Source organism: Onychostruthus taczanowskii, unplaced genomic scaffold (genome assembly GCF_017590055.1).
Source record: "Onychostruthus taczanowskii isolate IOZ18803 unplaced genomic scaffold, ASM1759005v1 scaffold108, whole genome shotgun sequence".
NCBI classification, from domain to species: Eukaryota; Metazoa; Chordata; class Aves; order Passeriformes; family Passeridae; genus Onychostruthus; species Onychostruthus taczanowskii.
In genome coordinates, this window is record NW_024497408.1 from 1,323,926 (window position 1) to 1,347,829 (window position 23,904).

Here is a 23,904-nt window from a genome sequence, read left to right on the forward strand (position 1 = left end):
AAATATTATCAGACTTCACAAAGACTAAATTCTTTCCAATAACAGTACTTTAAAAAAAATTTAAACAGTAGCACTACAGCTAAGTGACTTGCATCAGTAAGCCAGGATAGCTTGCATACAGGTTTTCAAAATAGCTTTTTGGAACCTCTTTTTGATCTTTAAATATGGCTCTCAATAAACCTTGTGAGCTCCAAAGAACAGGAAAAAAGCTAATACATTGACTGTATTGAAAGAAGGCAAAGGGAATGACCCAGGTTAATTACATGCCTGTCATCTGGACTGTAATCCTCAGGAAAATATCCAAGTTGCTCAGAGAGGACTAAATGAATAAATGTTTGAGTTTAATTACAACTCAGAAATTACATTTCCAGGAAACACATCTTGTAGTACTATTGTCATATCTCTTCTTTGAGCAAACGTTACTTTGATAAAAATAACAGTGATGCTATATCCTTCAGCTTTGGTTTGGCATTTGAGCTCGTACAGTAGGACATTTTAATTAACAAAAAAACCCAGAAAGATAAAAAAAATCAGAACATTGCACAGTGAGTGGACTGTGAATAATCAGCAGGCCCCAAAAACCAGAAGAGGAACAAGCAGCAAACACTTGCATGAGTGATCCAGATCCTCTGGGGATCAGGACTGTCCATCTGCTATTCTTTCTTATGCTGCACCAAATTATCACCAAGTCACAATAGGAAGGGATGCAAGAACTGGGGGTGTGGAAAATAATGAAAGCTAAAGTCACTTCCAGAGTGACTCAGAGCTCTTGGTAAACAGGGTCCAGTTAGAAAAAAAAATCAAAAAAACAACAACAAATTAAAACACCAAACAAACAACTTATTAAAACCAACCATCTATTTACTGACATACTTTATTTATATATTAAATACCTATTTTACATATCTTTGTATTTATGTATCTCATAGACACAGTATTGGTTAAATGTAATATTCTAACTGTGAACTAAAAAGTGTAAGCTATCCTTGCCTACAGCATGAACACCTTTATTCTGCAATAAATTACACTGCCTGAAAACTTACATGGGATTTATATTTGACAAGATTTTTTTTTTGTGTTTTTGGTGTGCCACATAGAAAAGGGCTCAAGGTTTGAAAAGGTGCCCATCAACAGCAGAACTGAGGGATTCCATCTCCAAAAGCTGAGGTAAAAACTGCTGAGGGCTCACCTGAGTTCACCTGACGGGTGCATGTATTTATACATAGAATCATGGAATCACAGCATTTGGGTTGGAAGAGATCATCTCGTTCCAACCCTCTGCCATGGACAGGGACACAGAATCACAGAATCCACCAGGCTGGAAAAGACCTCTGAGATCTATCTTTGAGTCCAGCCTGTGACAGAATACCATTGTGTCAACCAGACCATGGCAATGAGCGCCACATCCAGTCTTTCCTTAGACACCACCAGGGATGGTGACTCCTCCACCTCCCTGGGCAGTCCAGTCCAATGTCTAATCACCCTTTCTGTGAAAACATGCTTCCTGATGTTCAGCCTGAACCTTCTCTGGCACAGCTTGAGGCTGTATCCTCTTGTACTGCCAAGACAAGAGGCCAAATCCCACTGGGCTACACCCTCCTTTCAGGGAGTTCACAAAGAGTGATAAGGCTCCCCTTGAGCCTTATTTTTTGCCAAACTCCCTTATTTTTGCCCCAGCTCCCTCAGCTGCTCCTCATCGCATTGTGCTCCAGATCCTTCCTCAGCTCCTTGACCCTTCTCTGAACTCCTCACTGTCTTGTGAGGGGCCCAGGAGCGCTCACTGGACGTTGGAAATGTGGCCTCACCAGTGCCAAACCCAAGGCTATGGTCACTGCCCTGGTCCTGGGGCCACACACCTTCCAGCAGCCCAGGCTGCTCATCGCCACATCCATCCCGTTTTCTGGCTGAACTCGAATGGTCAGTCATGGGAACAGGCTGCCCAGGGACGTGCGGGAGTCGCTATCCCTGGAGGTCAAGGGCCGTCTGGATCCGGCGCCGGTGATGTGGTTTAGGGGTTACAGGGGCAGTTCTGGGCGGACGGTTGTACTGGATTGCCTCGAAGGTCTCTTCCAACTTTAATGACTGTATGAAATCAAGCCTTCTTGCCGCTGTGCAAACGAGGCACTTGTGGAAGGGCACCCCTACCCCGAAGGCAGCGCAGCGCCCGCCCCGGGTCACGGCCGCGCTCCCTCAGCCGCGGGTCCCTTTCCGGCGCCGCCCCGCCCGGCGCTGCCACATCCTCCGCTGACATCAGCCCGCGCCGCCATATTGAGCCGCCGCCGCCGCCAGCGCGGCCGCCCCGGGACCGGCCCGCTCCCCATGACTGCCCCCGGCCGGGGCGCGTAGGGCGGAGCGGCTCCAGCCCGGCCCGTCCCCTCCCCGAGCCGCCGCCGAGCCCCGCTCGCTCCCCGCCGCCATGACTTCCCTGACCCAGCGCAGCTCCGGGCTGGTGCAGCGCCGGACCGAGGCCTCCCGCAGCGCCGCCGCCGCCGATAAGGAGCGGGGCGCCGGCGGCGGCCCCGAGGATGAAGGGCGTCGGGACGAGTCCGGCGACGACGAGAAGGGCGATTCCAAGGAAACGCGGCTCACCCTCATGGAGGAGGTGCTGCTGCTGGGCCTCAAGGACCGTGAGGTGCGGCCGGGGGCGCTGGGCAGGGGGTGCCCGAGCGGACACCGGCTTTTGGGGGTGCTGTGGGGAAGAGGAGCCTGGTGGAGGGATGGGGTCAAGGGCGCTGCATAGTGAGTGTGGCTGTGGGCTCGGGGGCAGAGGGGATGGGGGACGTGATGTGCCTGGAACAGGCTTGGTGTTTTGGAGGAGGTGGGGAAAAAGGGCACGGATTTTGGGGAGGGGGAACCCGGCAGTTTGTAGAGCTGCGCTTTGGTTGCGGGGTTCGCAGAGGGGCTGTCAGATGAATACACCTGAGAATGAGTATAGAGGACCCGGGAGGACCTGGGTATGGGGGCCAGGGCTTCAGGCCAGCGTTGGACTCGAGGGCCTGGGTGAACCTGTCACATTTATGCTCATTCAGCTTATCCATGCCTCTAATGTGGGAGAGCCCTCTACTCCTGTGGGTTTTGTCAGTCAGAACTCTGGTACTTACGAGGTCCTCAAGTGCTCTAGGATGCCGAGCAGCCCTTTTCTACTAAGACTTTGCAGATTAATACATGTGAAAAATATCTTAAAACTGGGGGGAGAGTTATATGACAAAAATGGGCTGTGAGTAATGAGAAGTGTGTTAAAATGAAGAAATTGAATTATTATATAATTCTGTATTTTTACTGATTTAATTGCTTGATAGTTTGCCATGATACTGTGAGTAAGTCATTGAGGAAGGTGTACTTCCACCAGTGTTGGATTTTTTTCATCTGTAAAAGGCAGTCAGTATAGAAAGCACACACACTGTAGAATGAGAGTTCTGTCAGGGAAGCAGTTTAATTTGATGTGGTGTATGATTAAAGGGTGATACATCCTTATATTAGAGGTATAGTAGATATATATATAGATATATATAGGTATATATATTTGATTAGATAGATGTGAGGTACAGTATGGATTTGATTAAGTGACCAGCTTTTCTTTTTTTTGTTAAGTGAGCTTGCTTTTGTTTTTTAATTTGTGTGACAAGTAAATAATTTAATCCAGTCATTGATTTGAATGGAAGTCTCTTAAAACTCTGCCTGTTCAGGATGACAAGATAATTTGGGAGGGAAGCTGGTAAGTTATATGTTCTTGACAAGGCATTGCATCCACAATAAATTTACTGGTTGATAGTGAATAAAGAGTGGTTTTCTTGATTAACATTTGCTTTTTAACACACATCACAGCAGCAAGCCTGTCTGGGTTCAAGCAGCATTTGGACAGAACTCTTGGGGATGATGCTGTGCAGGGCCAGGAGCTGGACTCAGTGATCCTTGTGGGTCCCTTCCAACACAGTTTATTCTGTAACTCTATGATCTGTGTATGTGCCTGCTACAATAGCATTGTGTTTCTCTCTCAGACTGTGTGTTTCAGAGCATATTCTTGCAGTCCCGTCATTTCAGGTGGACCTTGCCATGGTGTCCTGATAACCTCAGTAGATAGTGATCTCTGCTTCTGCGTGTGAAATTGAAAGCTTGTTGAGTTGAATGCATATGAGCATTTCTCTTTCTACATGCCTGAACAGCTGGGAGAAAGTAAGTTAGGAGTGGAAGGAGCAATTGCTGGCAGGATTGGGTTAGGGATACCTTACCTTGAGGAAGGTGGTATAAACTGGGTGATCTTTCAGCCTGTTTTTTGACCAGGATTGTGTGCTAAATCTGCTGAGTTGGTGGGCATTATGCTGTAAAGATAGTGAGCATTGTGTCTGCCAGGAGGAGTATGTGGCACAAGTCTTCGTGGTATATCAAAAGGCAATAGTTAACATTGGGTCTGAAAGTCTACCTTTGCAGTGGTGTGCATCAATGTTATAAATTATCTGGCTTTGGTAAGCAGAGCAGTGACATACATTGAAGATGATCTATTATTCCTTTGTCTAGAAAAAGGAACTGAATGGTTACAGTGGCATGGATATTCCTAAGTCCCTTGAGATTTCGCGGTGGAGACATCAGACAAAAAGAATTGTAATGTCATCTCTAGGGCAGGGGGCTTAAATGCAGAAGCTCTTTGTGGGCTTTGTTAGACATGAAGCATTGGGATTTAGACTTTGATTTGGACCTGCTTGTGCCCCTGTGTACAGGGTACGCAATTTAAACCATTTGTCATGTGTTTTACTTCCAAAACTGGAAATAAAACTACAGGCTCATTTTCCAATGTGAATATTTTTTGTTCTTTGTTGTTCTAATGATAAGTAAGCAGAACCAGCTTACTTTACACATCTGGAAATGTTTTTCCCAAAGTCTTTACTTCCAGTAGAACTGATTGAGTGTAGCATTTGAGTGAGACTTTCTCAAGAGAGCAAGCAAAGCAGAGCAATGTAGCAATATCTGTAAAGTGTAATTGTGAAACTATATGAAGTCTAAGGGACAGGCAAAAAAAAAAGCTTGATTGAAAATCTGTAAATTTAAAGGTGAGACTATCCTTCCTGTTTATTCCAACAGGATAAAACAGTTTAATGTTTACTTTAAAATAAAAAAAAAAAAAAAAAAAGAAATAGACTGGATTGGCCAAAGAACATATAAATAAAAAATATAAAAACAAGGACTCTGTTTTGGCCAAAGAATATGTTTCCCTATAAATAGGTACTTTCTCAGAACACTCACTGATACATGCATTGGTAACATAGCTTTCAGATTTTTAGGGAATTTTAAACACTAGTGGATGTGGCTTAACTTCATATGAATTGTATACAAAATAGCTCACATGTATGGAGCTACCTTTATAATTTCTAAGTGTACATGGATGAGTCTTTGCTATTAGACAGTTTTTTAGGTAGATATTTAGTGATGCATTGATGAGTTCAGTGTTTCCAGGAGATTGTTAGATACTCATGTGAATCTTGTTTCCACGATGGTGTGATGGTTGTGAGCAACTATAGGAAGACTTTTGAGTTGTTTTCTGGTTACTGCTGCAGTATGGATTCAGTGATGGGAATTTCTGGCAGCTGTAAAACAAGCACACCACCCCTCAATCCCCCCTGACATCTGAACACAATTAGCTGTATTTGTACATGCTTCTTTGACATGGCCTTTTTGTTTGTTAATATTGTGTCCCCCACCAGTTTGGCCTAATTAAGTTGTACCTAATGTATGTGTTCTGATTGCTCTTTTCCACCAACAGTTCTTCTTCAATCTTTATTTTCTGTGTACACATAACTATTTTTGTATTCTGAAGTCAAGATAGGTTATAAGGGATATGAGCTGAAATATGTGCTGAAATGTGTGCTTGCTTGCATAGCATGACAGATGAGGTGTCCTTGGAGGAGTGGGTAATAAACTGGAAGAAAATACATTACTAAAATTTTTCAGGGAGCCATCACAATACCTGCATGTATTTGGAAAACCTTCAGAAACTTGTCTGGAAAAGAGAGTCAGGTTCATCCATTTAAAGCAGAGCAATAGCCAGTTGCTATAGGAATGAAAAGCATGCACTGAAGTAAACCAGTGCTGTATTAGGTAAAAACCCCAGTATTGTGATAGGATGGGTCAAAGCCACAGCAAAAAGAAGTTACAGTGAAGAACTACTGAAGCAAAAGAAGGGAGTAATAAATATTGGAAGTTATATTCCAACTTATTTAAAAATAATAGCTAAGAGATGAGTACAGGGTAGCTGTTTCATTACAGGTCCTCCAGGCATCTTGTAATTCAGTGCCATAAAAATGGAGAGGTTGTGAGGTGGTCCTGCTATGTGACTTGCTCCACTGAATTTCATCCTTTTATGGTTTCTTCTGGTTGTGGGTTTGGGTTGGTTTTTTTCTTTTTCCTCCTTTTTCAAATTTTCTGTTGGCAATTGTTGGGAATCTATTCAAATATAGCAGTGCACTGAGCTGCTTTTATCCTTTATACAATTGCCACAACTAAACAAATTGAAGCAGCTAGAGAGACCTGGCACCTACCAAGATAAAATATTTATTTTACCTGTAACTAATTCCTCACTTGCTGAAAGAATACTCATGTAAAGTATGCTGAAAAACACCTGGCTACTGCAGTCTACTGCAACGTTAAATATTTCTTGGACTTTTTACCCTTTCTTAGCTGAAGACTAAAATGTCATTTGTGGGAGTGAAATAATGTTAAATCACTTAATTGGGTACAGAAATTATCTTGGATCTTCGTTGCTTATGTTTGGCCCTCAAAAATTTTATTTGCTGCTGAAACTTTGATTTTGCAGCATAGCTTTGTGTCCAGATAGGTCACATGAAGGTCTCCAGCTTACGATATTTTTCATTGTATTGAAATAAGCTTTTAGGGAAGTAGTGTGCCTGCTTCAGATAGGCTGTTTTGCATTAACCAGATTAGTATTAAAATGTAGTTCCCTTATTATTCTTGCAAATATGAGTGTCTCAGTTGGTTTTTGAATTTTATATTATAATCCTAAAGGTGCTTGCATGAAAGGTGGCATGGGAATTTTGATGACATTCAAAATGTGAGTGGTGTTTTTCCTGCTCTTAAGGTTTGACTTAGTGAAATGGATACTGTGATGCAGAAGTCTTGAGGTGATTTGCCTTTGTAAGAAATTAACAGGTTTTTAAAAGTCTTCTTTGTATCCTTTTAGTCTTTTTTTGTCTCATGAAAACAGTTTCAGCAAGAGGCTGAATGTCAAGTTAGAAGCGCCCAAGTTTTGCTGGAAAATTTCTGAGACAAACAAGTGTAACTTGAAGAGGAGTCCACTGGGAATTCATTCGCATTGCAGTTGAAGAGTGATGTATGAATGTGTTGAAACCTGGACAAAGGCATGCTTTTTCTCAAATGTTCAGGGCCTAATAACAACAAAGTGTGTAATGTCTGTGGTGAAAAATTCTTTCTTTCATAGTTGCCTACCTTTTTGGTCTTTTTTATTTTTGTATTTCATGTCTATAGATAAATACAGACTAGGAGAAGATAGGAGGCGTGGGAGGAGAAGTACCCCAATTCTCTTTGCTACAAGATGAGTAAAGTGCCTCTTTACCATACTGCTGAGTAAATCCTGCTTTTGGGCTCTTTTGAGGCTGATTTTGGATCATTTGCATGCAGTTGGTGTGGCTATCCCTGGTTTCATAGCATGGTTAATCTGTAATTGATACTATTTTTCTGTGGATAACTTTTAGAAATGTAGAAAGTCCCTTTTTTTGTGGCAAGCTGTCTGGTGTAGGACAAAGACAAAAACAAATGTTAGAGCATTTTTAGTAGTGCTGTCTGTAATTGATACTATTTTTCTATGGATAACTTTCAGTGTAGAAAGTCCCTTTTTTTGTGGCAAGCTGTCTGGTGTAGGGCAAAGACAAAAACAAATGTTAGAGCATTTTTAGTAGTGCTTTCCAGTTTTTTACATGCTCTCAGAGCTTTAAATTAAGCACTCTTAAAAATGTGCCATAACTAGTCTTCCTCTCCCTTTAGCAAGCTACTTTTAGTAAACATTTTGAATAAAGTATATATATAAGAAAGTTTTGCTCTTTACTGCTAGAAGAGAAATAATAAACTGAAAATAATATTTTATATTAAAGAAGTAGTGGGTTTTTTTCAGGTATTTCTTAATTCTAATGTAGATAATCCTAATTTAGTGCTGTATAGATAGCATTTATTTCAGTTAGTTGAGGTCCGTGTAATGGACTTCTTTGCAAGGGCAAATTGACCAGACTAAATATTTCAGACAGTGTATTTAAGAATTACTTTCTTACAGATCTAATAATTACTGCAGCACATACTTATCTCTGTGTTGTATTACTGGGAAGAGGGAAAGCTAGTTTGGAGTAAATGTGCTTGGCTTCCTCTGCACAACATTCTCAGTCTATTTTTTCATAAGTTTTAGTGAAAGAAGAAAATAATTAGTTAACTAGCTATGTGCCACTTTTAACTGAGTTTTTTTCTGGCTTGCAAACAGGTCTTAAATAAATTTCAGTAACTTGCTTTCTCTCAGAAATATTGAGAAAATGTTACTGCAGAATGATTTCACATGTGCTTTTCAGACATAAGAATTCTGAGATTGCACATAAAATAGTTCTCAACTGCTCTTTTCCTCAGTGTACACTGTATGTAAGCCTGGATGAGTAGGAGCATAAGTGAGTAGCAGCACAAAATCACTGTGCTGTTGGTCTCAGTGTGAACCAGCATTGTGCATGCCAAGTCTTTCCCACCTCCCCCAGTAAAACCTACTATACTAAACTACTGCATTTCACCTTTTTTTTTTGCTTTTTTTCTTCCCGTGTTTGTGGTGGACTGTTGGGATAATAAACCCTTACAAGCAAGGTCTTTATAATGGGAGAGGTGTTGTATTCAAAGCTCTCTTTTTATTTGTGGATGTTACAGGATTTATTCATCACACTGGGAAATTAGTTGTCAGGCTTTTTGCATATCTTTCTGTTGCTGATACTCTTTTAAGCACTTGTAAGCTGCTTTTTGCTATATACTTTCCAGTCATGTGCCTTTGTGGTCTTACTAAATAGCATGATGTAGTTGTGTTATTTAGAGTCCTTAGCTGCCAGACTGTCTTTTGTGCATGGTTTATACCAGGAGGTTTGTATTTAGCTTGTCATTCTTGTACAGCACAGCACATTGCACTTCCATTTTTTTTGTTTCAATAGACACTTGATTTTACTGTGGCACTTCCACACTGGGCAGTCTCTGCCACGAGAGAAACATTCTGTATGTATTATGATGTAATTTCAGTGTTCTGTCTTCTGCAGTGCACAGTGACCAGGCAAGTATATGACACTCATTGTGTAGCTTGAGGTAAATGTCAGGTGGTTATTCTGTCTGTACTGCTCACTCAGGGAGGGCTAACTGCAACTACATTGCTTCAGCTGGATATTGAAATGGAACTCCTGCTTTAGTAGCTTCTGCACTCTCAGTTTACAGTTAGTATATGTTAAATACTAAATGGAGGAACTTGTTCCTTTCAGTGTGAGAACAGTGTAGTGGGTGAATTTTTATTTAACTTCATAACAAAGATGTTGACGTGGCATTATTATGAGTTACTCTGCGTCTTGAAGATTGCTTGCACCTGGGCAAATGAAACAAGTGAGGAACTAGAAGCTTGTTCTGAAAAGAACTGAAAGGAAGATGGGTAAGATTTAGGCTAAGAGCAGAGGAATCTCTCTCCATTATGTACATGCTATTTTAAAGACCCAAAACATTAATCTAGAATTCCATCCACATTAGTGATCAGGTGCATATTAACCAAAATTAAGCATTGTGCACCTCCCCAGTTTGAAATAATACAGTGTTTTACAAAGTGTTTTTAATTGTGGCTGCTGTAAAAGAAAAGGTAGAAGAGAGGGAAGGTGTAGACGTTTTATTTGGGTGCAGATACACTGTATTTGTAAACCTGGAGGACAGAATTATGATTTTAATAAATGTGACCTGCCTAGTCCAAGTTAGTGAAACCTCCACCTCTTATTTAGTCAGCCTATAAGGGGCCTACTTAGTCTATATGAGAAAGAATTAATAGATTCAGGTTTTTCCTTTTGTTTTTAAGAGAAGTGTACTGGACCTGTCTGTGGTAGAGTTAATTTTCGTCATAGCAGCCAATATGGTGCCATGTTTTTTATTTTTGACCCAAACAATGTTGATAACACAAAACAGTGGTGATAACATGCACCCTGTGCTTTCTGTTGCTGAGCAGTGTTTGCACAGCATCAAGGCCACCTCTGTTTCTCACTCTGCCCACCCCTTCAGTGGGAGGTGCAAGAGGCTGGGACGGGGGACAGCCAGGACAGCAGACCCCAGCTGACCAGAGGTACCTCAGGCTGTGCAGTGCCATGGTCAGCAACAAAAAGAGGGTGGAGAGAGTGGGGTGGGTGGTCACAGCCAAGGGGCCTCCTGGGCATCAGTCTGCTTGTGGTAGGTGGTAAGCATTTGGCATCACTTACATTTGGGGTTTTTGGGGTTTTTTTTGGGTGGTTTGTTTTGCTTTTTTTTTCACTTTTCTCTCTCTCCCCATGCCAAAGTGACTGAGAGAACAGTTTTATGGGACTTAGCTGCCACCCAGGCTCAGCCCAGCATTAGGAGACACTAAATTCTAATGAAACATTTCTTTCATATAAATGTTAGATTTTATGTTCAGTGACAGTAGGAGGTAGAGTAGAAATCAGTTTGTTGAAATCAAAGGTTATTGAACAAACTAATTACGTCTTAATTTTGCACCAATATGGAGAATAGAGATTGGACACTGATGGAAGGTGGCTTTGCAAAAGTCATGCAAATATTTGAAGTCATTATCTACATGTGTCTACAGTTAATCATGAAGAAAGTTGGGCTTCTAAGTTTATCTTTTCATTTCTAAATGAGCAAACTCTTAAATGTTGATTTAATCAGAGGTCTCATAAGGGTTCAGCAGTGTGTGTGCTCAAGTTGCCTCCTCTTTAGAAAATGTATGGTTTTTTTATTATCTTCATTTTAATGAGATATGTGCCTGTGTAATGTGTGTGTACGTGCTTGAAAACCTGGGCAGTAACATCTGGTTTTAGTGCTTTCAGTGCCTGATAGCAGCTGCTGTGTGTTACTCATTCCTAAATGCAGTGGCAGGTTAATCAAATACCTGACAAGTTCCTTGTCAAGAATACTGTGCTTTGTAGAATATGTAAGCATGCTTTCGTGAAGTGTTTCTGTGTTTGATTGTCAGAACATTTCAGAGATTTCTTAACTTCTCTTCTATTTATAACTAGAGTATAATTTATGTTCCAGTAAATGGCTAATGATTTCATTTGCATTAAAAGAGGAAATCAAGAAGGACTGGAGTAAAACATCAAAGTCCTTGCCTTGTAGTACTCCAGTAATAAACACTCCTGCACTCTGGCTTGACTTTTTCTTCTTAATTTTAAAAAGTTTCATAGGTTAGGGTGTACCATTAGATGTTCCTGCAATTTTCTGGGTTGAGAAGGTGGTGGCTTATTTGAAAGCTCAGATTTGCCGGAAAGAGCTATCTAGTATAGGTTGAAAAAGACCTAATGTAATGTGAAGAGGAATCCAGTTTATTTAAATTGCACATGATTGAAGTCTGAATATTTTTCCTTTGACACATGAGAAAACCCAGAATATTCCTATAGCAGTGTTTTACTTGAATTTTTTTTTTAGTATTTATACATTTTGGGCATCTTGTTTTTATGTTTTTACTATTACTACTATGTTTTCTGATGGCACCAACTTGAGAAGAGCTGTTGACCCCTGGAAGTCATAAAAGCCCAGCAGACCGACCTTGGCAAGTCGGAGGGTTTGATACCACCAGCTGCATGAAGTTTAAGGAGGGCAAGCGCCAGATTCTGCAGTTGGGGTGGGGCAGCCCCTGATGTGGGAAGGAGTGAAATTCTGGGGATGCTGCAGGCACATGGCAGGATTATTTGGGGTGTCCTGTGCAGGGCCAGGACTTGGGCTTGATGGTCCTTGTGATTCCCTTCCACCTAAGGTTATGGCTACAGGATATAGGTTATGATGCTGTGATTTCTGAGGGATGACTGGTAAAAGGGATGAATGTCTCCTAAAATTATTTTGTTTTCAGAATGTCTTCAAAATGCATATCAAGTGAAGCTGGGTCATGTATTTAACCAAATATTTTAAAACAGGTTGGTCTGTAGAAGCAGTAAAAATCAATATATGACAAGACAGTAGGTATGAAAACCATTTAGTAAGGAAAATGGAGGGTTAGTATTTTAGAATTTGCTAATAATTAAGAATTTTATTGAAACGTGGTTGTCTGAACCAAATTTCAGTTTTGTGTTTCAGGATTGCTTAGTGTCTTGGAATCTAAACATAGGGGGAAAAAATGCATGTGTTCTCAGCTTAAATATCTTTGTTGTATTCCAGAATTGTTTTGTGCAGGATGTTTTTTGTCTGTCTTGTTTGCTAAGTCCATTGATGGGGGAAAACATTGAAACTATTATTGAAGAGTTGTTCAAGCAAGACATCCTCACCCTGAACATTTGATTTTATTTTGGGTTGTGGCCACACAGTTCCTTGCTGAAAGAAGTTGATTTGGGACTTGCCAAAGATTGCTGCCAGAGAACATGGACTTGGTTTTCTGTTTAAATCTGTCTGCCATTGTGCAGTACTGCAGTGTCATGGAGTATGAGATTTTCTTAGAGGTAATAAATTGATAGCTATTAAGAGCTAATAAACTGAAATATATATGTTGAATGTATATTAGAAAGTAAGAATTTCTGGGTCATTAAAGCATATGCATAATTTGATTATGTCAGCTTGTCTTGTTTGAGACTTAATGCCTGCTGCAGCTTCTGTGCTGTGGTTGCATTCAGGTTGGTATAAATTACAGTAACCTGCATTGGAAGGAAAAGAACAGATCTTTTTGGTTCCCTGAAGATGAAAATGGATCAGTTCATATAAGATACGTATGATGAGAGCAGTCTTACTTTTACCTTGAGAATTGAAGTAATTTTGTACATTCCAGCCTGTTCAAGGAATGCTGCAATAGTTTTTCCTTTTCCTTGCCTTCTGTAATTGTTTTCTGTTATTTGCATTTTCCCCACATTCCTATAAATATGGCAGAAAGACTTTTAATTGGTTCTCACTGGACTTGGAGGTGCTTTATATGTTTATTCGATCTGAGGCTCCCGAAGCTGAGTCAGAGGTTCACAGAGGTCTGTATAAGGACCTAACTGAGGTGGAACAAATGGTGGCTGGCTGCAGAAGAGGAGTTCTAGCATTGACCAGCATTTCTGTTTGTCATTGAAAACCTGGAAAAGTTTGTGGACTTTTTTGCATTTTCTGCTATTGCATTTCAAGACCAGTTTGCCTGCTATTATGCTGTGAAGCTTCTTGTAACAGTATGCTGGAAGGAAAGACTGCCTTTTTTTTGTTTGTTTGTTTTTTAAAGGGTTCCTTATTTCTAAGGGATCATCTAAAAATTATGTAATTGAAGTTTTTGACTGAAAAAGTCAGGTGTCAGATTTGCTGGATAAATACTTTATAAAACACACTCAGTATTAAGTTAAGCATCCATAGCATCAGTCTTGCTGACTCTGACCCCTTCAAGAGATGCAAAACTATATTAGTTGTATAGAGTCGTGACATGCCTAAACAAATGACTAACTTTTAACAGCTTTTCATATCTAAAGAATCTGTAAACTTATTGCGGTTTTATTGCCCGGTAACTCAGTTACTGACTTTGATTTGCCTGTGATTTCTGCTTGTATTTATGTTACTGCAAAGAAGATGTTTGCTTACCTGCAGCAGTGTCAGACCAATCAGCAGTTTCCAGTCAGCAGTTTCACCTTCAGCTAGGAAGGATAGGAACAGAATCATATACAGGTGTTAGAAGACAATGCTCCATGCTGTTCTTTGTCCTCTCCTAGTGCTGTCAGCTGGTATCTCCATTTAATCCGAGAGGACGTAGTGCTTCCATTACAGAAGAATGCTGGTGATAGATGCATTTGCAATGCTTAAAATTAGGCTTTCGGGTCACCAGAATTAATTGAAATTCTATGCTAAAACATTATTTATAATAAACCAAGTACTGTTGTTATCCTTTCTCTATATGTTCTGCTTATATTTTGTACTTTGCCTGTTTGGATTTGGGAGCAGCTCTAAGGGGATGTGTTGTAGAAGTTCTTCAGGTGATGTAAGTGCTTTTGAAAATTCAAAGTAATATTAGTAGGTGTAGAGAGACTACATAAGGGAAACAGTGTATTAAGATGGTGGTTATCTTTTTTGAGAATATGATAGCCCAATGCCTTTCACTCCACTCATACTCTTCATTAAAATCAAAATACTTTTAGGCAGTGTTTGTTTCATGAGCAATCATAGCTGTGAAGCAGATTAAAGTTCTAAAGTTGCTTGTGACCAATTCTTACATTGGAGATAGGATGCAGAGGGAAGGAAGCAGACATCTCTGACATGAAAACTGTTGCAGACCAAAGTTCCGAATAACTTCACCTGCTGCAGAGCACCTGGACAGTGTATGCTGTTAATCCTTTCCCTTCTGTTCTCCCCAGCTGTCTTTGTCATCTCAAAACTACTACTTCAGGAAGGAACTTGTTGACTAAAAAAGTGACAGTTCTGTCATAATTGTGATTAAATCTGTTATGAAATACAGCTTGCCACAGCCTCTATTTCAAGATAAATTGTCTCTGATTGTCTTTTGCAGTAGGTTTCAAATGGGTGACAGAGGATGATTTTATATTTTGTTCTCTCTACTATGTGTTGGCTAATAATAGGCTAGTAGGTGCCTCTGAAAGAACTTGCTGTTGCTTCAGAGAATCAGAAAGGGATGCTATTGCTGCCTTGTTAGATTTAAACAAAATAACTTCCAATTTATGATTATCAGGGGAGTCATTGCTGAAGTCCAAAATGGGGAGCTACTTTCTGTCTTTCCTGAGCATATTTTGTCATGAGTGGCTTCATTACAGGTGTCACAATAATATACTTTTTTTTTTCCCTCTGTTCTTTGTCCCACATACTAAGTTCTAGCTGAAACTATTCAGGCTATAAAAACTATTCAGGGTTTGAATACAGTTTATCTATTGAAGTGTGGATTGTCATGGAATGGAATGTTGTTACATTTTGCTGTCTTTTCCAACTACATTCTTTCCCTTTTTCACACTATCTCTGAAATTTGTTAACTTGTGTGTTGAATCAGGTGAGGACAATGTCAGTTAGCTCTCAGAAACACCACTTACTCATCTGGCTGACTACACAAATGCTCCTTTGGGCTCAGGTGAGAGAACAGCAGTGTGCTTCCATGGAGTGAAGAAATGCTGTGTCTTTAACAGCAGTTCAGGCTTTGGACTGCTTCCTTAGTTTAGTCCTCAAATGGCTAAAAATGAAGATCTGGGGAAGGACGTACCTTCTCCAGTTACATGCAAGGTCTTGTGCAAGGCTAAAATGAGATGTAGTGACATTGATTTGAAAGGTCAGTAAAACTGAAATTAATCTCACCAAAGTAAAAAGTAGTGATTCAGGGTTGCTTGTGCTGGGAAAATAATTGAACTCTGGGGTATCATTTTGTCTTTTTTCTTTTCCTCCTGTTTTTCCCCTGGTGTTGCTCCCTGCCACCCTTATTACCTCTAAGAAAAGAAATTTGAATATGTGTATATATATAAAACATGAGTCTTTCTCAAAATTAACTACACACAGTGAGCATGCAGGTACGTTTTTCTTCCATGACACTGCTATGTAAATGCTAGATGTAAGTAGACTCTTTACTAATTGTGCTATTCAAAATGAAAAGCAGCTCATACAAAATACAAACCAGCAGATGACTCAATTTACCTTTTCCAGTCCTCCAGGTGATCTGAACTGACTTTGAAAAGTTTTTTTTCCCCAAATTCCACATTCAGTTTAGTTTGTCTGTCTCAGGCTTAAATTTCTTGACAATTGTTTCCTCTTATGCTCGTCTGAACAGTAGAACTGAACATTGTGGTTTTACCTGTTCCCAAACTATGTATTTATTATTCTGGCTTATGTATTTGGCAAGGGCCCCTCATTGGACTTGCAGGTAATTGTCCTCAGTAACGTTCCCTGATGCCAGCAAGCATGGTGAATTTTCCAGTATGTTTGTCATCTGTGATTTGTGAGAACATAAAAATAGTCTGCCGCACATTGGAAAGGATAGATAGCAAGGAAGAAACACCTGCTTGGGAAAGCTCAACGCTTGTTTGTATATAAACAAATCCATAGTTTTGTGTCTCAGAGCTTTTATGTTGCTACCCCCAGCAGAGTGTTTGAGTGCCATCTATGCCAAAATAAGGAAAGTAACAGCAAACTCCAGAAAGTTTGGGAAGTGTAATTTTTATCTTTTATCATCTAGGTAGAGATTGCAATTTGCAATTTTTTAAATCAAAATATATTCTAATAGAGAACAGGGTACCTGTACATTTAGAATTTACTGTTTACTAATGTGAAAGCTTTCTTTAGCCTGGATTGCACCTCCTGGCTGAGAAACCCAGAAGCTAAGGATTTGATGTCTTCTGACAAGACTGTAAGATTTATTACCTCAGAGCTGGGACTCGCGAACTCCTCAGGAGTTGTAGTTGTTCACTACTGCTTTCTGTTAGTTGGCCAGTTTCCCTTCTGATTGAGCTGCCATGACTGGAAAGAGTTTAACCAATATTTTATTTGTTTCGTCTGTGCACAAAGTTTCAGAAATTGCATTATTTACCAAATTTCGAAGTCTTTTTGTTTGTGTCTTTCATAATAGAAAAATTTGGAGTTTCCTGAGAACCAGAATTCAGGGGTTTGGGTAGCTGTAGTAATGTTTCTCCTTTAAATGGTTCCCTTTGATTGGTTTACTTCGGTTGTGTATTAGAGATGTTTTAGTTCTAGATGTTTAGTTTCTAGATGTTATAGATGTTTAGTTGTGTTTTGGTAGAGGGTGCTGAGTGAGGGTCTAAATACTATTGAGCCTCAATTTTAAATGAAAAGACTTTTAGTAAGAGAAGCATAGTCTGGGCGTTATTATGTGCATTATCCCAGAGAAACTTCTGTTGTGGCTCCTCATAAATGTAAATTGAGTCTGAGTCAGGGCCAAAACTTCAACCTAACACTGACCTGTGATAATAAATATGAGGCTGTGGATCTGAGGATGGGCCTGAGGGTCCTGTTATGTTAAAATAAAGAAATACTTAATTTTTTTTGGAAAGTAGGCGTCATTAACCCACAAGTTACCTTCACATATTGTTAAATGACTTTATGATGCTTTTTAAAAAAAATATGCTGATTTCCAATTGCAGTGGCTCTGTGATCTGTAAAGTAATCTGCAGTAGCTTGAGACTCTTTGGATTAGAATGCATTGGCAGCTGCAGTCTGTGTTCTGTAAACAGCTGCCCTTACCCACATGAGTTAAACACATCATATTTATTTATATTACTATGTGTGTATTTTGAAGCCTCAGAGTTGTAAGTCTGCAAGCCTTTTGCTTTCCTTCCTCTTGAATCTGAGGTATTTTCATGGATTTTTATTCTGCCCTGTTCCTTTCTTGTCTGTGCCAGGTATAGTAGAACTGCTGTTCACCTATTCTGAGTTAACTGAAGAAGTGGAGAAAGAATGTGTATTTCTGTAGTGGGAAGAGATTTTTAGCAACTCTGATAAATAAAGTATTATTGAATTAAAGATTACCCAGTATTTTCGGAGTCTTTTGTTCTATCTTTTATTAAGAAAGTTGGTGTTTTGTTATTTTTTTTTTTTAACTTTGTAACCCATTAGGGAGTACTCCTACATAAACATAAGATGACATCTGCAGCTTAATTGCATTTTTTGCACTGTTACTGCTGGGTAACTTCGAATTGCACTTGTGAAACAGAAAATGGTGATGTTGATTCAGTGGGGTCTTTCGGTTTTGGGGGTTTTTTTAAGCTATTTTTTGTTTGTTTGTTTCAAATACAATTAGTGTGACAGTAGCCTGGAAACTGAGAGTCATTGATCGGTGAAGGTTGGCTGTTTTGTGCTTAAGTGAAATGATTTTGAAGTTTTTTGTAAGTCTTAAATCAGCCTTAATTGTGTAGAAGTCACTAACATGGCACCAAGTATCTTCAGGCACATATGATCATTTTTTGTCTTCTCACTCTGATTTTTTACATACTTACGAAATTATGGTGGTCATGGCTGCAGTGCCCTGTTGGATCACAGATAAGGTGTTAGCAATCTTCTTAAAGAAAAGAAGAATTACAAACTTATGAATTTTAAAATCTCTTGGGTAACTTAATGGCTCTAAAGAGGCTAAGTAGAAGCAGGAAGTGGAAAGTTAAGGTAGTTTTGGTAGCTGGCTTCTGTTATACAATGGACTCTTTAATAGTTGGCAGTTTCAAGTGATTAATGAATAACTGAACAGGAATACCTGTGTGAGCTGGAAGTGAGTAGAAGGCAAGGGAATAGGAGAAAGTGAATAAATGCCATAGAAGCTGGTGGGAAAGAAATGACCTAATGAACATGGATTTTAAATAACTTATTCTTAAAGTGGAAACAGGATCTTAGTCTCAGCTCTGTACTTTGCCATACCTGGGTGGAAAGTCTGAGCTTTCAAAGTTAATATGGAAACAAGTGTTTGGTGTAAACTTTATTCTAATTTCCCTTTTTGCTTGTCTTGCAAAACTAGTTTTTAGCTGAAAGTTTCTAGGTCAGGTCTGACGAAAAATGCTTTTGTGCTGTGTTTGTATAATTAAACATGACAGTTGTAAACAGTTTTTTGATCTTTAAGACATTGTAGATTTAAATTTTTGTCTTGCAAGCTATTCATAGCTTAAAGCTATTCTAGTATGATTGCTGTCAGATAAAAATAATCTCCTGCTTTGTAAGTCTTACCCCCTGCTGCTTAGCAACTTTAATGAAATAAGTATTTCTTTGAGTTAGAGAGTTTATAACGCTGTAGGACTTGCAGGAAGATGGATGAAGCAAAAATACTTGGTGTTGTATTTGTGAGAAAACTAATGCTGTTCAAGGGCATTAAATAGTAGAATGAGTTGCGCTTCTGCGTAGTGGTGTTTGATCTTCAGTCAAGTGTTTTGAGACTGCTAGGAATTGGAATAGATGAACAGTTTTAAAAACCATGTCCCTGTCTTATTCTGTGTGCTGTGATGAGCAGTGGACAGGTTATACTCAGGGAGAGGGTGGGATCAGGATGACAATTCCCCCAGTGAACACTGACTTCATCCTGGTCCACGTGTGCTTTAGATTTGTTGCTGTCTGTAAAACTTCATTATTGTTCCTGTTTTTCAGGGAAGTTTTAAATTTTTTTAAAACTTCTGCCTTCCCATTAAAACAATTGAGTGGAAAAACAGAAAAGAAATTGGCTACTGACTCCTAACCTGTGAGCTAGCTTGGTTTGTCATCTTTTAGCCCTTGTTTCCTTTACAAATAGTGCATTATTCTATTTTGCCATTCCATTTCTCCATAAATTATTAATCTCTATCCCTTTGTTTCTCGTTTGTGCATCATTTCTAGTTATGCTATATACCAATTAAAGTAGGGGTCAAGAGGGTGTTTGGAATATCAAAGATTAGTGTCTCCCATTCAGTTCCAGTTATTCCAGGAAGATTGCGCTAATTTAAGGATGATTTAGTTAGACTGTTGTGTGCTAAAGTGAGATTCTGTGTTCCTCAAAGTTCCTTTGATTCTGATGTCTTCGCATTAGGTGTCAAAACCAACCCATTCATCTACCAGAACAATCTGGAAAGATCAGCTTAATGGTTTGAAAAAAAATCCCTTTCCTAACTCTGTTAATAGATGTACAATTTATGTGTGTGGAAATATAGTGTTCCTTCTCTAGAGGATCACATGTTGTGAACTCTGAGCCTGGGGGGTGGAAAGAAAATAAGATGGTAACAGGATTTATTCTCATGACTTTGCTGTCATCCAGCCCACCAAAACAAGCAGCTCCATTTATGAAGGATGTAATCTTTTTGAACTGGCTTTCAGTATTAGTTGGTTGCAGACTTTTGGGTGGTTGTGCAGTCTCCATCCTTGGAAGCTTTTGAGACACGCTTGAATAGAACCCTGAGCAGCTTGACCTGACTTCATAACTGAACCCGCTTGCAGCAGGAGGTTGGACTAGAGACTCGTGGTCATTTTTGACCTGACTTACCTTGCCAGAGAGCCTGCATTTCCATGGAACCCTCAGCCTGTGGCCATCCATTTTAACTGCTGGAACAGAGGAGTTTACATCTGGTAATTGGTGCTGGGCAGGAGTGGTGTAGTTGAAGTCACTTCATTGAAAAATAGTAATTTTTAAAAGAAATTCAGCTTTCATTGCTAAAAAAAGGGAACAAGCATCAGCACTTTAATTGTTTGCATAATAATATGAAATTTTCTATGAGTATAAAGAAGTGTAAATTTATTGTGCCTGTGAGTTTCTGCTGTAGTTTTTTAGTTTGCGTATGTATTGTCTGACTTCAGAAATTATTATGTAGAGACTGATTGGAAATAGAATGTAGGAGTCATATCTTCCCTCTCAAGCAAATATTGTACTTTATTGTGTGTGTTATTTGGCAAAAAATGTCTGGTGCCAACCAAAATCTTAATTACAGAATGGCATTATAGGAGTAGCTGATACCTGCAAGGTATCAGCTCTAGAGCAGAAGGCTGATTAGATAACTTCTCAAATGCCTTTCCAAACTCATATTTATGGTGTTTTAAATAAATATATGGGACTTATTTCAGTAATTACCTTAGAGATTCAGGGCTTTTGTAGACTTTTCATAAGTACTGGTCATCTGTAGAATATAGCTCTTGAAAATAGCTAAGTACAAAATTGAAACAAATGTTCTTACATTTTTGGAAATCTGTAATTGATGGCATTAGTTAGAGACTGGTTTGTAAATTTAGTGGACTTAAAATATCTTTATATGTTGGCAGCTTTCATCTGCAAAAAATAATAAAATTGACTTGCTTTTGTTTTAAGCCAGTCTTGGTTATTGGTTAAGACAAATTTATGAAAAGCAGAGCACTCTTCTGCTCTTCCCCTACCTTGTCTGGTGTACAGCATCTTTCTCTAAAGTATCCTGAAGTTGGTGTTTTTTTAGAAGTGCTTCACTAGAGGGACTTTAGAAAGATCTTTGTGAATCATATCAAACATTTCTCAGTGATTTTACTTTTATCTTAGATACTCAAATATTAAAAAATATGCAAGAACATTGTTGGCTACTCCATATAAGATAATTTTTTGTAAGATTTTTTTTTTGTCATAACTGTTGAACAATGGAGTACAAAGTCAATCGTTGTGTTTCTAGATACTGATGAATAAATGTATTGGGTCAAGTGGTCTCTTCTGCCATTTAAGCAGACAGCTGTCAATGCAGAAGTAGAGAGAAACCACAGTAGGAGAGCTGTGCTTTGTGGAATAAATGTGTTTTGTAGTTTTGCAGTTTGTATAAGAACTATGCTTCAAGCTGTAAAAGCACATGTTTTCAAAGGATTTAAATGACAAAATAATAGCTGTTATAAATATTTATTTGAAAGCTTTTTTCTTTTAGTTTTCTATGTTCAAGCCAAAAGAATGGGTTCTGTGATTTTGTTGATTGCCACATTTGTGTTTTCCAGCATACTCCATAGTTAACTTAATATCCATTTATAGTTTATTATTGCTTTCCTCAGTGCCACATTGTTTATGTATGTAAAATCATATTAATGTTTATCAGTCACTCATAAGGCCATGTGATGTCAGTAATGCCAAATGCTTGATGTCTTAAAAATATTGTAAGTTTGTTTTGACTGTATAAAACTACACTTTATACCTCACAGTTCTTGGTATTGCCCTGTTTCATTCTGTATCATTTTCCTGAGGATTCCCAGTTCTTCACAAGGCAGAGACTGAGTGTCAAAACTAACAGAGGATGAGACTGTTCCTCTCTCATGTTTTCAGGGCAGGAATGGTAGTGACTAGTGATGCTACTTCAAAAGTGTGAAAGCAGGAGAACTGCTTAGAGAACACAGCAAGGCCCTTTTTCTGCTCGCTTTCAGGTGGAGATGGGGATATCTTACTGTCTTTCATTCTTCACAGGGTTACACATCGTTCTGGAACGATTGCATCTCCTCGGGATTGCGCGGCTGTATGTTAATTGAATTGGCATTGCGGGGGCGTCTCCAGCTGGAGGCCTGTGGAATGAGGCGCAAAAGTCTGCTAACAAGGAAGGTGAGTGCAGGAAAATGGTCACATTTACTTGTCAGGCTTCACAAGATACAGGAGCTACAAATTACAACTGGTTCTAATAAAAAGCCTCAGGGTTTTTTTCTTTATGTGAACATGATGATTCTGAGTAATGACCTAAGGCAGATGTGCAGAGATAAAAGGTGTCTTGGTGGTGAGATGAAGTGCCTTGGAACATCTCTGGTACCTGTTCTGTGCCCGTGTTTGCTCTTGGGATGTGTTGCTGGTGCTGCTGCCAGCCGTTGGCTCTGGCTGGGGCGCGGCGGCAGCCGCAGTCTGCCAAAGGAACTGGCTTTCGCAATGCCGGTGGGATGTGGGCTGGGAATGGATAACTGCCGGATGCCAGATGTGTCCTGCAGGCCGCCAGTTTACTTCTGCTCTACACAACGCTGCAGTTCGTGCTTGCATTGCATGCGAAGGAAACTGTCGTTGTTCTTGGGACCCCTGAGAACATGCATCTAGTTCAAGCATGAGGCTGGTGTGGTAAATTGTGCTCTCTGACCTTCAAGATGACCACATCTCTATGGTCCTTTATAGAATTGGGCTGAAGATTTGAGGCCTTTATGTTTTTTACTTTTACCACTGAATTTTCCCTTTGTACAAAATGTGCAAAGTCACGCTCTTGGAAGAATTTTTACTTCATCAGCATTAGAGGATACTTGTAAAATAAGTGTATTGAAAACCTGGTCAAATGTTGTCTGTCCACCACAAATAAATTCTCTTATGGCACATTTCTCTGTCAATATTATCTTTTGCTAAATTTTAAGGCAAGCTTGTGAATTCCCTAACCTTCTCCCAGCTCCCTTCACTTCAGAAAAATTGAACCTCTGTTCTGACAAACAGTCCCTACTTCTTTTAGCTCGTTTAAGCATATTCAGCATTGATTAGTTCGCACATTTTTTTTTTCTCCAGAGCTTTTGGCTTCTTAGGCATTCAGTAATCTTCTTAGGCATTCAGTCAGGAGTTATTTTCATTCTGTGAAAACCTTGTCAGTTCTATCTACTTGAAATATCAACTGTGAGGTTGCTAGGTTTTTTAGGAAAATGGAAAAATAACCTGTATGTACATTCACTAAAGAATACAAGCAAAATTATTGGTCTGAGTTGTGATTGGTTTTTGTTTGATTGTGGTTGCGTGTTTTTTGCTAAATTTTATCATGTGGTTTTGGCATTGGGTAGATGTATTTGTTTAAAGTGATCTAAAATCTATGCAATTTGGAGGTTTTCTTTTTCTGCTGTTGTAAAGTATTTGAGATTCTTCTCAGCTTTCAGGCAGGAAGGTTCTACAAAAATAGGCATTAATTTAAAATTTAGATGAAGGTTGTTTTCTGCTTAAGTACTTCCCTGCAAATAAAATTCCTAAACGCACCACCTCCGTCAATTTAGAAATCAGTCTTGTGAATGACTTACGTTGTTTTGCACCTTATTTGAAGCTTTCCATTTACACTAAATTTCAGTTTTGTTTCTGTGTTGGCCACATTTAAGTCTCTACTCTGTCAAGTGTCCTCCTTGTCCTGCTTCTGCAGGCTTTGCTCCCCATGCCCTTAGCTTTGGCTGTGAAATAAATACTGTGCCTGATAAGTGGAAAGAGCTGTCTAATAACGCATCCAAGGTTGTAATTCAGGGGAGAAATAATTTATTTTGAGCAGCTCAGTTTTTACTGGAACCACTCTCTTGATCTTGTCATCAGGTGGGGCACAAGTTATA

General features: G+C 39.4%; 1 protein-coding gene across 1 annotated transcript in view; it reads left to right on the top strand.

The window, feature by feature from the left end:
- The first annotated feature begins 2,268 nt into the window (after window positions 1–2,268).
- GOLPH3 (golgi phosphoprotein 3) overlaps window positions 2,269–23,904 on the top strand; it is a 29,496-nt gene continuing 7,860 nt past the window's right edge. The window contains exons 1-2 of the mRNA XM_041419297.1: window positions 2,269–2,632; window positions 22,052–22,183. Coding sequence (XP_041275231.1) covers window positions 2,417–2,632; window positions 22,052–22,183 — 348 coding nt within the window. The 5' untranslated portion in view covers window positions 2,269–2,416. The remainder of the gene's footprint in view (window positions 2,633–22,051; window positions 22,184–23,904) is intronic.